The sequence below is a fragment of the Mus caroli genome, chromosome 2 (assembly GCF_900094665.2).
Source record: "Mus caroli chromosome 2, CAROLI_EIJ_v1.1, whole genome shotgun sequence".
NCBI classification, from domain to species: domain Eukaryota; kingdom Metazoa; phylum Chordata; class Mammalia; order Rodentia; family Muridae; genus Mus; species Mus caroli.
Window position 1 is genome coordinate 39968078 of NC_034571.1, and position 11937 is coordinate 39980014.

The following is an 11937-nucleotide window of genomic DNA, read 5'->3' on the forward strand; positions in this document are numbered from 1 at the left end:
TTCACACTAAAGTATCTAAAGTTGAAGGAATGGAAAATAGCAGGCCATTTTTCATCCATAGTGATTACATTTTAAAGAATACACCAGGTAATAATCACAAGGCCCTCACACACGTTGCCATGGAGATCAGTGCTTGTTCTCACAGCATGGACTTGTACCACCTGAGAACTTGTTTGAGACATTTGTTTGTCAAGGGTTGTCCCAAACTTCTTGTTATCAAATTTCTGGGAGTAGATCTCGGTGTTGCATGGTTCATATGCCTCTCCAATTGCTCTCATGGGCAGTGAGAGAGATGGACTGGCACCCTCCTATTGAGTATAGGGTTCCCACCACCAGTGCATGTGATCTTAAGACAGATGGTGTGATAGGAGGCTGTTCTGTGTGTGTATGAGCTACCTGCACCTTTAGCTTCTGTCCATTGAAGGCTGCAGGCAAAGGAGAGTTCCCCCACTTCACCCAATTATGAAGCTTTCTGCAGACAGTGCCAAGTACTTGCGGTGGCAAGCTGGTGGGGGTGAGGTGAGTTTACCTGCTCAAAAGGAAAGCCACTTCCTATAGAAATAACTCCAAAATTTTAAGAAAGAGTGCAGGATAAGATTGTGTTGTTATTTACTAACTTTACAGTACTAAATTCTTAGTGTACACCCATTTTACCATATGAGATAATGACAAAACAATAATCACTACACATCTAAGGCACAGCAATTGCTGATGTTAGGCGTGAGAAATGCCATCAGAACTGTAGAAAGAGTATTTCTGCAAATACAGCAATTACATTATATACTCATTTTTTCTCTAAGTACTGACAATGCCCTTTTATTTCAAAACCTAAGAACAGAATCCCCATCACCCTTCAAACTAAAATCTTTATGGTTACTAAGACTCTCCAAGGCCCTCTGGAGTACCTCCTGCCTCCACAGCCTGGCTCCCCAGTCCATTGGCCACACTGTGCCTTTCTCTACTCCCAGAACTGCTAGCACAGCTTCGTCCTGCAGCACTGAACTTGCTAAGCCTTTCCTGGAATCTTCTCTCCCTCCCAAGGAACAGCATCCTGTCTGCTAAAGACAACATGTTTCACCACTCGCTGGGACTTGAAACTATCTGAGTAGTGTTTGAAAATGGCAGCCCATGGGATGGAAGCACAAATCTCTGAGAATAGACTCATAGGTCAGTGGGATTTTTAAAGTGCTAAGGATCAGTACAAGAACTAGTCCCTTCCTTTCTTAATTTTCTTGTAAAGCATTTCATGATTGAAACATTATCGATTGAGTAATGTGTGCTTGGTTGTTTCTTGCCCCCCACCCCCACCACCTCAAGATTCTAGTCACCCCTCAGTTTTCTTAGAGGATTATTTTCGGCACACCACAAGAGCCTGTGGATGTTGAGGTCTTACAAAATAGTCCAGTATTTGCACACAATCTATGCAATCCTTCAGTATACTTCACATTATTTTATACTATTTTTATACCAAATATAACTAGTATGCTATGGAAATAGTTGTTACGGCACATTGTTTATGGTCGATGTACAGGAAAAAACTTTATATGCTTTCAACACAAATGTAATTTTTTTTTCTGTCAAATGCTTTCCACCTGAGGATGGCTAGATCTCCAGATACAAAATCTATGAATAGGGAGGACTGGTTGTGTGAGCTCGTATTAGGTTTTACTCACCGCAACTGTTTCAACATTCAGAGCAGCACCCGGTACATAGTAGGTTATTAAGGAACACTTTTTAAAATTAAGGCTGTGGGTGAGTGAGACAGCTCAGTAAGTAAAGAATTTGCTGCACAAATACAAGGTCCTGTGCTCAAATCCCCAGTGCCCATGTAAACCCAGATGTTACAGTGTGCATATCTAGAACCCAAATGTTCCTATGGTGAGATAGGAAACAGAGTCAGGATGCCCAGATGCTCCCAGGACAGCCAGCTTCAAATTCAAATAGCAAATAGCCAGATTCCTTTCTCAAATATGGGAAAAGATGAGGACGGGCTTCCACATGCACACTGTAGCACACATATAACTGTACTCACTCACAAATGTGCACACATGTCATGCACATATGCATACACACAAAGAATTGTACTCATAAAAGTTTAACATTTTCCCTAATAGAATGCATTCCTGTACAATTAAAGAAAAAAATTGAAGCTTCTTTTAAAATATGCTTTGAAATAACTGGCATACTTGAGGCACTGTGATTAGCACGGTGAAGGCGTTCAACAACAGCATCGCTGGTATTCCCTTCTGCTACTTAGAGTGGCAGGGCTGTGTCTTTGACAGCCTGTTTTATTTATCATTGTTGATATCTTTCAAAATACATAACTAGAAATATGTTGTTAATTGAAGCTCGTGGCTATTCATTTTTAAATTTGCTTTCCTGACATCCTATCAGACAATTTGAATATTATTTTAAAGGTGCTTTAGACTTTCTCTGTAATGTCTGATCAATAAAAATATGAGGCAAGTGAATAATTGAAAGTGTTTCAATCTTCTGAATTGAAATTAATGCAAAGTAGGTCAATAAATGAAAAAAGGCAGGCTGTGTTACCTATCAATAGGCAATTGCCATATTGGTTTTTTCCCTATAATGTGCTTTGAAAAAATTATATATGCATGGCTTTAAAGATTAGTTAAAAGCAAAAATGTCAGAATATAGCAATAATTCCCACTTGAGATGCTAGTCATGAGCTGATTTTTGGAAACTAATAATGATATAGTATGTAGATATAAAATTGAAGACTACAATTAGTTTAAGCCAATTGATTTCCTGATTGACATATGACCAAATGTGAATGATCACTCTGGAACACACTGATGCTAAAGGCAAATGCTCTGTAAGCATGCTCCAGCTCTCATTACATTTGAGCGTTCTTCTTACATGCTCTATGACTTTAAGAGAGAAGGTGGGAGTTTTGCAAATTCCCCAGTCTTATAAAAGGCCAAGGGAGGCAGCAGAATAGCTTGTGCAAACTGGGGGAAGGCAAGCATATGGTTAGCATGTATCCCCTCAAAATAGTCACAACACATAAGAAACATAAGTTGAGCATATTGAAGACTGATTCTATTTCTAACTGCCTCTCTTCACTAAGTGGTCAAAATTACAACTAACATTTCACACGCAGTGGCTGAAACACATTTAGCAAACCAGGTGTGTGGCTTGATGGCAGGAATACGTTCATTACCACCTTCTCCCCTAATCCAGTAACACCCTCTGGAAGTTTCTCAGACAGGAAGAGGGTCACAGCAGTATACCTCCAGAGCTGGAAACTTGTCCAGTGGGAAGTTATGCGGCTTTCTGTGGCCTTCACACATCACCATGGTAACAGCAAAACACAAACTTAAAAGGAAATTTTCAGGATGGTGAGTGTCCAAGCCTGATGATCTGAATTTGATCCTCAAGACCGATATGTTTAGTGTAAAAAAAACTTCTGCAGTTGGTCTCTCACACAGACACAGACACACACACACACACTACATACATACATAACATAACATAACATAACATAACATAACATAATTTTTTCAAAGTTTACGCCCACCTATCAGCTATCTGCTTGAATCTGTGCTACTATTAAACATGTTGCTTTTCTTAATTCCATAGTAACTTTTAGTCTTCTACCAAGTCCCTCTTTCAGCTTGAGTCATTTGGGTGTGATTATATGCAACCAAGAAATGTCTTTCAGTTAGCTCAGATTCTGCGCACTTTTTTTGAAAAGCCTACCAAGTAAAAGACTTTCCTGAGAACTTCTGGGTTTTGGTTGGCTGCTTGGGTGATTGGTGGGTTTTGTTGTTTTGTTTTATTTTTGTTGTTTTATTTTGTCTTGCTGTCTTGTTCGGGCCTGGGGTCTAATGTCTGTTGCTCTGTAGTACAGATTGCTTCTTTAATAATCCAACTGCATGGATCGTGCTCCTTCCTTCTGCACCTGACAAAGAGTAGGACTGGTGGTCCCGTTTTCTCTTCCTATAGTGCTATAAGGGAGTTCTTCTCTGCTCCTCTGAAACAATAACTGTGAGCCATTCCATGATTTTATAAACCTTTTCTTTAACACGGTGGTGTAAGCATTGCTCCTACAATGAACATGTATCAATTGCTATCTCAGAAAACAGTAATAAAATCTTAATGATGTCTTTATTAGGCTCCGTTGGACAAAGCAGGTTCTGTTCAGTCTTTCTAAAGAAGAACTGCTCATCAGGTTAAGTTTGGGCTCTTCTTGCTGCTTGTATCTTTGCTGTTAGGATTTCTTGGGAATAAATTAATAGCAAATAAACACCGATCAGGGAAATTCCAAAATACTGTTAGAAGAGCTAAATGTTTTCTCTGCCTTCCTAATCACCCACCAGTTCATAGTACTTTAATCTCTCCACCATATCTTTGTTCTTGCGTTTCTTATTCATATTTCTTCTCTGCAATTTAGTTTGTGTCTAGTAATAAAGGATGGATGTCTTTCATCTTTTTTTCTGGAAACAGGTTAAATTACAACTGAGACTTTGCAACCCTGCCAGTGGAGTCTTTGAGGATGGTGAATATGTCCACCTAAGGAGGGAAAGTGTCCGGAAACAGACACACCTCACCTCCCTCTAGGCTGGCAACAGAGGCTGCGACCCAGAGAAACACAGCCTGGTAAAACCCAGTACATTTTCAGAACTGCACACAAGACCCCTAGCAGAGAATGCTAGGACAGAGTTTCCCTGTCTGTATATCTCAGTGCCACCGAGGCAATAAATCCAGGCACATCATTGAAGTTAGAGGACACAAGCTGAGCATAAGCGGGGCCATTATCTCCGTAGTCTTTTCAAAATCTTCATACCAGTTTCGTGCATTAAAATTTACAAACCACAATCCTCTTCAAAACATATCTGGGGCACCATTTTTATGAAACCTAGGAAAGAAATGACGTTTCATGGGACTCACTTCAGTCAGAGCTTCTTGGAAGGTATTGCCAACCATGGCCTGTCCTCCAACTGAGGCTGGAAGAACCTCTTACTACCTTTTTCTGTTTTCCTCCATGTACACTAGATTTACAATGTACATACAGACTTTTTCTTGTTTCTGTTAGACTTTATTCTTACATATGCTTTACTAGTTAGGCTCTCAGCTGTAATTCCTATCTAGTCACCCAGGAAACTAGAAGATAACGCTATTATGATGTGACATGTAGATACTTTTTCATAATACTCTAATTATATTTGGAAACACTGACTGACTTTCTATGTGCTTCTCTAGCAGCCCCTTGACTGTTCAGGAGTCTAGCAAAGTAGGGATGGCTGGGTTTGTTTGTGAGTAACTAAATTTACAATAGCTAAGACTCTTGCCAGGTACCCCTAATTTCTAAGCCTTCTTTGCTAGAAGTGTCTGCCCCTACAGTCTACAAAACGGGGTCCAATGTAATTTAAAATATAGCATGAGCCTATTGTCTGTCAATATGAATCATTTGATTAAATAGTCAGTAATTTCTACCACATATTGGTCTTTACCCTCAGCATTATTTCTTAGATTGCTTTTTCAACATATTAACTACTGCTTCATTGCTATTCAGAAAATAAACTGTACACACATCTCTCTCTCTCTCTCTCTCTCTCTCTCTCTCTCTCTCTCTCTCTCTCTCTCTCTCTCTCCCTCTCTCCCTCCCTCCCTCCCTCCCTTCCTCCCTTACACACACAATGCATTTAATAATGGTAATAAGCTAATTAGCACATATTTCATATAATACCAATCCATATTGTCTTATCTCTTAACTCCATCTTGTTTTTCTAGAAGGCATAGCAAGTGACTTGATTTTCTTAATTTAAGAAACAGCTATCAAAATGTAATCTGCACTAATCCAGACATGGTAAAAATATAAAGCTGTGTTACTCTGAAGGGTTTACATTGAACCAGATCACTTTAAAGCTCTCGTCGATTAGCATTATCAAAATCAGTCAGAGAATTTGTGGAGAACGGACCTGAAGAATACAGGTTTGGGATAAGATGCCTGTTTTTTATTCATTTGTACATAAAGGCCAAAGCTGAGCCTTTGAACACTAGGGTAGGAGCCTATACACTAGGAGGAATCCATTAGGGGCGCCACCATAGCCCTGCAGCTGAGATGGAAAGACCTAGACATGAATCACTATCGTATACTCTCCAGTTTATGGAAACTCAGTCAGTACCCACCTCTAAATTTGGCCTTTTCCTGAGATCTGAGGCAGGGTCTTTTACAAGCACAATTAATCAATCAATCCATAACCTATAATGCTTGGCGTAGAGAAAAGTCTCTAGCCTCGTTCAGCTTCTTTTCTCCTTAGAGCTACATCCCACTCGTGGTGCTTTGTGGATGAGAGCTGAGGTTCACTGACAATGGATGGAGTTACCCCATCACTTCCTGGCAGCGATGATTATCCCCTGCACTTCCCAAATCCTGGATGTGCCTTGACTTCTGGCCTTACTTTTTAAGGGTGTCAACTCAGATTGAGCTCCCAACTAATCTCAACTCCCCTGTCCATTATTTTTGTTCAACAGCAATGAGAACAGTGTAGATTGGGAACTATATCTTCATCCCTCAACCCATGCTTACATCAGGCGACTCCTCCCTCAGACTCTCTAGACTCTGGTCCCTAATGATCTTGAAATACCCAGATGCCATTGCCAGGCCATTTACCATCACACAGGCAGTCTGCCTTCTCCATAGCCTATAACCAAAGAGCACCGGTCTCTGTTGGGTAAACCTCTGCAGCTGAGACATTTACTGTCAATGGGTAAAGTTACAGCAGCTTTTGCCTGCAGAGCACTCAATTGCTTGTTATGTTTTGTTTTTTCCATTTTTGTCTTTGGCAACCTCTCTTGTCTTGGAGTCCTTAGAGTTGGTATCATAAAGGCACTCATTTAAAAGCAAAAGATAAAACCCTTTTTACCTTAAAATAAGTCTTACTAATGACTTTTCTAGCACGCTTGCCAAGAAGAGGTTCAGACACATATCAAACTGAGGTAAACTGCCATGCCACGGGGAGCTGAGGTCTGTCTTGCTCGACAGATGTGGGGAGAGGAGGCTCATATCACTACACAGCCTTTTGAAAAGCAAAGCATCAAAGTGACATAGCTCTTTTTATTTTCAAAGAAAATCTTAAATTTGAAATCTCTGGTAACTCACTGATACTCTAAAAATATGAGACTCCCTTCCAGAAATGTAGCCATGCCAACAATACTCACAGGTACAAATGTTCTCCACTTAAAGCAGGCGGAAAAGAAAAATGTGAAGCGGAATGTCTTGGATTCTTCTCTCAAAATTGCAGTCATTTTGCCCACAATAAATGTGCTATAACCAAACTGACAATCGCCACTGTAGAGTGAAGGATGGAAAGTCTGGGCCTCTTACAGCTGATTCAATAATCACATAAGGGGCACAGGAGCAAAAGGTTGGCATAAGGGTGTTAGCAGACACTCACAGATGACGTGTCCTTAAGAGCAGGGACCATTCAGCCTGCATACCAGCCACAGTTCTGCATGCCATCAGTCCCTGTGCACATAGGGTCTTAGTCATTTCAGCTGCCCAACAGAGCTAACAACAGAATCGTGTTTGTCGGGTTGTTATGAAGATTAAATAGCACATTAAGATCATTTAAAATAATAGCTGATCATTGTTGTTTGGGACAATGTAAGTCACGTATAGTCTGCTAGCAGCACTCCATTACATTTACCTGGGCAGTGCTCAGATACAAGCCAAAGCATGGGACTTCAAAAACTCTAGTTGGAAAGTAATGAAAGTAAATAGAATCTTGGGCCTCCTCTGACGCTGAACTGTATTGACAAGCACTGGACAAACAAGACAGCCGCCAAGATCTAAACAGTTCAACAAAATCCCACACTGAGCACTGAGGCCAACAAATGCTTCCACTCAGACTCTTCTAGGGTCAGGCTGTTGGGAAGTCTACAACAGCATTTCTTAGCACCTGCTTTCCACGTGCTGCCTTACCAGCTTTGAAACTCTCTACTCCAGAATTTTGATAGGAAACTAGGAAGTATCAACCATGCATGATTTGTTTAAGTGTCAAGAAAGTTTGGCTTTGCTTGAGAAGTTCTTTTGGGCCATGTCAGGCATTCCTTTAATACAACATCTTTATATACCAAAGGCAATCCAGCTTTCTATGGAATCCTCACTTGAGTAAGGATCTCTCTAACCTCAGAAGGAGTCTTTCTGTCTAGAAATGCTACCTGATCCTTCATTCTATTAAGACATGAGAAAAATCACCCATCCAAATGAATGGAGAAACAAAATTTTGACCTATACCTAAATGTCCCAGAGGCCACCTCCTCTATAAGACACACCCAGTTAGCTTCTTCCAGGAGCCCTTCCCTTACTCTAGTCAGTAAAGTGTCACTTGTTCCCAGTTCTTACGTCTGTCTTCCATTACTAGTCATGCATATACTTTCTGTTATTAATTTGGATTCTAAGATAGCTCATGAACGTGTCACCTATATTATCCATCTATCATAAGCACCCCCGAGGCTGAATCTTGTTGACTCCACAAGAATTTTACTGTTAAACATATTTATTCATACTTGTGAAATATGCACAGTAGCCATTTGTAATGAGGATTTAAGGTGGGACACAGTGGTGTTCACTACAGGGCCCTGCTCTTGTTCGGAACTTCATGTACAGCCTTCGAACAAACAGTGTAGCAAGGTTCTCTGCTTTTCTCTTTTTCCTGGAACTACATAGCTAGCCACAGTGTCACATTAAACTCCAATGGCATCTTTTCTTTGTTTCTTTTTCTTCTCCACAGGATAGTGGCCAAAGCCTCCCAGAATCTCATGTCCACCCAAAGCTTGGGGATTGTATTTGGACCCACCCTTCTGCGAGCGGAAAATGAGTCAGGGAATGTAGCGGTCCACATGGTATACCAAAACCAGATAGCAGAGTTCATGCTGACTGAGTATGATAAGATCTTCAGCTCAGAGGAAGACTGACAGCCGAGACGAGCTACTGAGTATGTTCACATCTGTCTTGATGCCTAATATTTTTACATTTCTGTAAACATATTTCTGAAATATTTTTTCCTTCCAAGCGACAGATGCTTCATTTTGTGAAAACTTAGTGATGATTTTGTATTTAAGTTCCAAACATTCAAATAAAATAAATGACAATATTTTCCTATATGTGTTCTACATTAACCCCTTGGGTGTTGGGTTTTTTTTTTCAGCATTCTATAAATACATCATAAGTGTCTCACATTCTTAAATGATGTGTACAAGGTAGCATTAAGACACAGCTCTTGTACCGCTCCTTGCCATGAGGTATATTATGGTGGATGTGCAGCTGTGTGAGTAAGTAGAGAAATTGTGGGTAAGGATGAGTGAGTGTATACACTTGTGCCATCTCAAGATCCATTTGCAGCAACTCACCAGCTAGGTCCGCACATGCCTAAGCATCCACAGAGAGAACACAAGTGGGAAGAAGGCATCTATGTTCTCGATCAAAATAGAGCCTTTTCACCTTTCAAAAGTCCAATCCAATGATGCTCAGTGACAGGTGAGCTTGGCAAACACAACACACTGAGTGGCAACTTTTCTGAAGAACAAAAGGATAGCTGAAGAGATTTGTTGTTGGGCTGTTCTCTCTGTGTGTGAATACTATTGTGGTTCCACAAACACACCATGTTATAAATTAAAGGGATTAATCTTTATTTTATACAGGGGTTGCATTTCTGTTCCATTTCGATTTTTCATCAAACTGTGTATCTTCCCTTTCCCCAAAATGTCATTTTATGTAGATTTTTTATTATGTTTTGAAGGATGTTTTATTGATGAGGTACACTAAATCCATCCAGAAAGTGCTATTTTTAAATTCTTGTATCAGTATGGCCTAAGGAGTTCTTGACTAGACTCATATTGTTTTATCCATTTGATGGTTACTTTCGGTTATGATGGATAAACAAAGGATTAGCTGTCTAGAATATATCAAATATTGCCATATTTTGAAAAGTATGTAATATCTGAACACATCTCATGCCGTTTTATGAAAGAGTTCTGCTGTTAAAACGTAAAATCGTGTTTGAGAGCTTTTTAATAAATTCATGTGGCATGAATAAAACTAACCTAGTGTGATAAGTAAGTCCGGTTATGAGTTTGTCCATAAAATAAAAAAATAAATAAATAAAGCACGTGAATAATATGATGTGAAGCACGGATCCAGGAGAAGATAGTAAGAACAGTGCTGAACTCATAGGCATAGGCTGTAACATGGATGGGACATTCAAGGATGAGAAAGTCTACTTAAGAGGTGTTCATGGAGTACCAGCATCCACAGAGATGCCTGAGGATGCTTGCCTGAGGAGGAACCCATTATGCTTGTCTTAGTAAAAGTACCTAAGTAAAAGTACATGAGCTCATAGCCAAGAACTATGAAGCAGCCACACTGAATAGTTCAATGTGGTTGCATCAAGTGGAATGTATTCGCACACACCACAAAGCCAAGGGAAGTCACAAGAAACAGAACCCCATGATCTAAAGACATCAGTAAGAGTGAAGCAGCAGAATGGCTAAACTGGAAAAAGCTTCTTACACATAAAACTTGTGCCTTTCAATAAAACACAGAGAAACATGAAACATGGGTTTCTGTCATTCATTTCTAGTCTTCCTTAATGCTATAACAGCCTCAATGAAGCCTTTTCCAAGACGTTAATTATTTCTCTTTCTGAAACAAGAAAAACAGGGTTAGAACTTCCAGTATTAAAACACTGTGTCTTCACGAATCCATCTTTAAAGATATCCTGGAAGCTTCAACCAGAGAGGAAGCCAAAGAGAAATGGCACTACCTGCTTTGAGCAAAGATCTACATCCCCTTTTCTCTGCTGCTTTCCAGATTCATAATCTTCAAACGCACCAGCTTCTTGATTTCCAATCAGATGGGATTTAGCCTGATCCAGACCCCAGCTGTGTCCTGTTCCTGCCTACTAAGGGCACTGCATCAGAGAACATGTTTTCTCTCTAGAGGGAGACCTTTCCAAGGTACTGAGCCAACACGCCCATCACAGTATCTCACTTGCTCACTCTAAAAGCATAAAAAGGTTATGGCATTTCAGAAAAGCATAATGTCTAGAATCACTGTCCCGAGTGTCAAAGCCGTTTCTTCACTAGGTTGAAGCACTAAGAGATTTTATTCTCCATTAAAACAACAACAAATACATAAACACACACACATACATAGTACAGGTAGTGAGGGCTTCTTACCCACTTGGTCTGAGCTAGGTCATATTCTAGGCACTAAGGATATGGTTGTCATAAAAAACACATTCTTAAGTATTACTCCCCTGTGTATTGTAGGAAAGGAAGACAAATGCCTAAGGATTAGTTACTATCCAGTACAAGATCACAAATGTTTGCCAATGGGGTAACCACGTTCACCATAGGATTCAACACCTACACATAAAAATGCTCAAATAGATCAGCAGTGCCAGTTACAGAAACATTGACAAAACATAAGAAACAAGCTGTGCCTGGGGAAGTCCGATTGGGCTGCACGGTTGAGATAACCTTGAGAAGTTCTATCGAATTTTGACTAATCAATGAGGTTTACTAGACCAGGAAAAAAAATACAGAAGGTGCACCCAGCAGGAATGAGGAATGACATGGACCAGGATTGGGGAAGACCTGATGCCCCCAGAAAATATTGAGAAAATCAGTAACTAGAGATGGAAGAATATGCCTGGTGATTTTGGAAGACAGAACTACAGAGGTTAGATGTGAGCCAAAATATTCAGAACTTTTCTTGTAGACAAAGGTGACCCACTGTGAGTTAGTAAATAAAAGAGCCACAGAACAACTTGGACAAAGCATCTCTAAATGTCCTAGTGGTCAAGAGATTAAAAAAAAAAAAAAAAAAAAAACTTTGAGAAGACATCTATTCTCTCACAGTGACTAGGGCTCTGCATTATACGTGGGCCATGTGTCTCTATTTCT

General features: G+C 40.0%; 1 protein-coding gene across 3 annotated transcripts in view; it reads left to right on the top strand.

Annotated features, from left to right (window-relative positions):
• Arhgap15 (Rho GTPase activating protein 15) overlaps positions 1-11937 on the top strand; it is a 627570-nt gene that overhangs the window by 609639 nt on the left and 5994 nt on the right. For 2 of the 3 annotated variants that reach the window (XM_021155709.1, XM_029472910.1), the window contains one exon: positions 8763-10086. In XM_021155709.1, the coding sequence (XP_021011368.1) occupies positions 8763-8946 (184 nt within the window). In that variant the 3' untranslated portion in view covers positions 8947-10086. Of the gene's footprint in view, positions 1-8762; positions 10087-10840; positions 10987-11937 lie in introns of those variants that run through there. The other variant, XM_021155710.1, reaches the window with a different exon arrangement.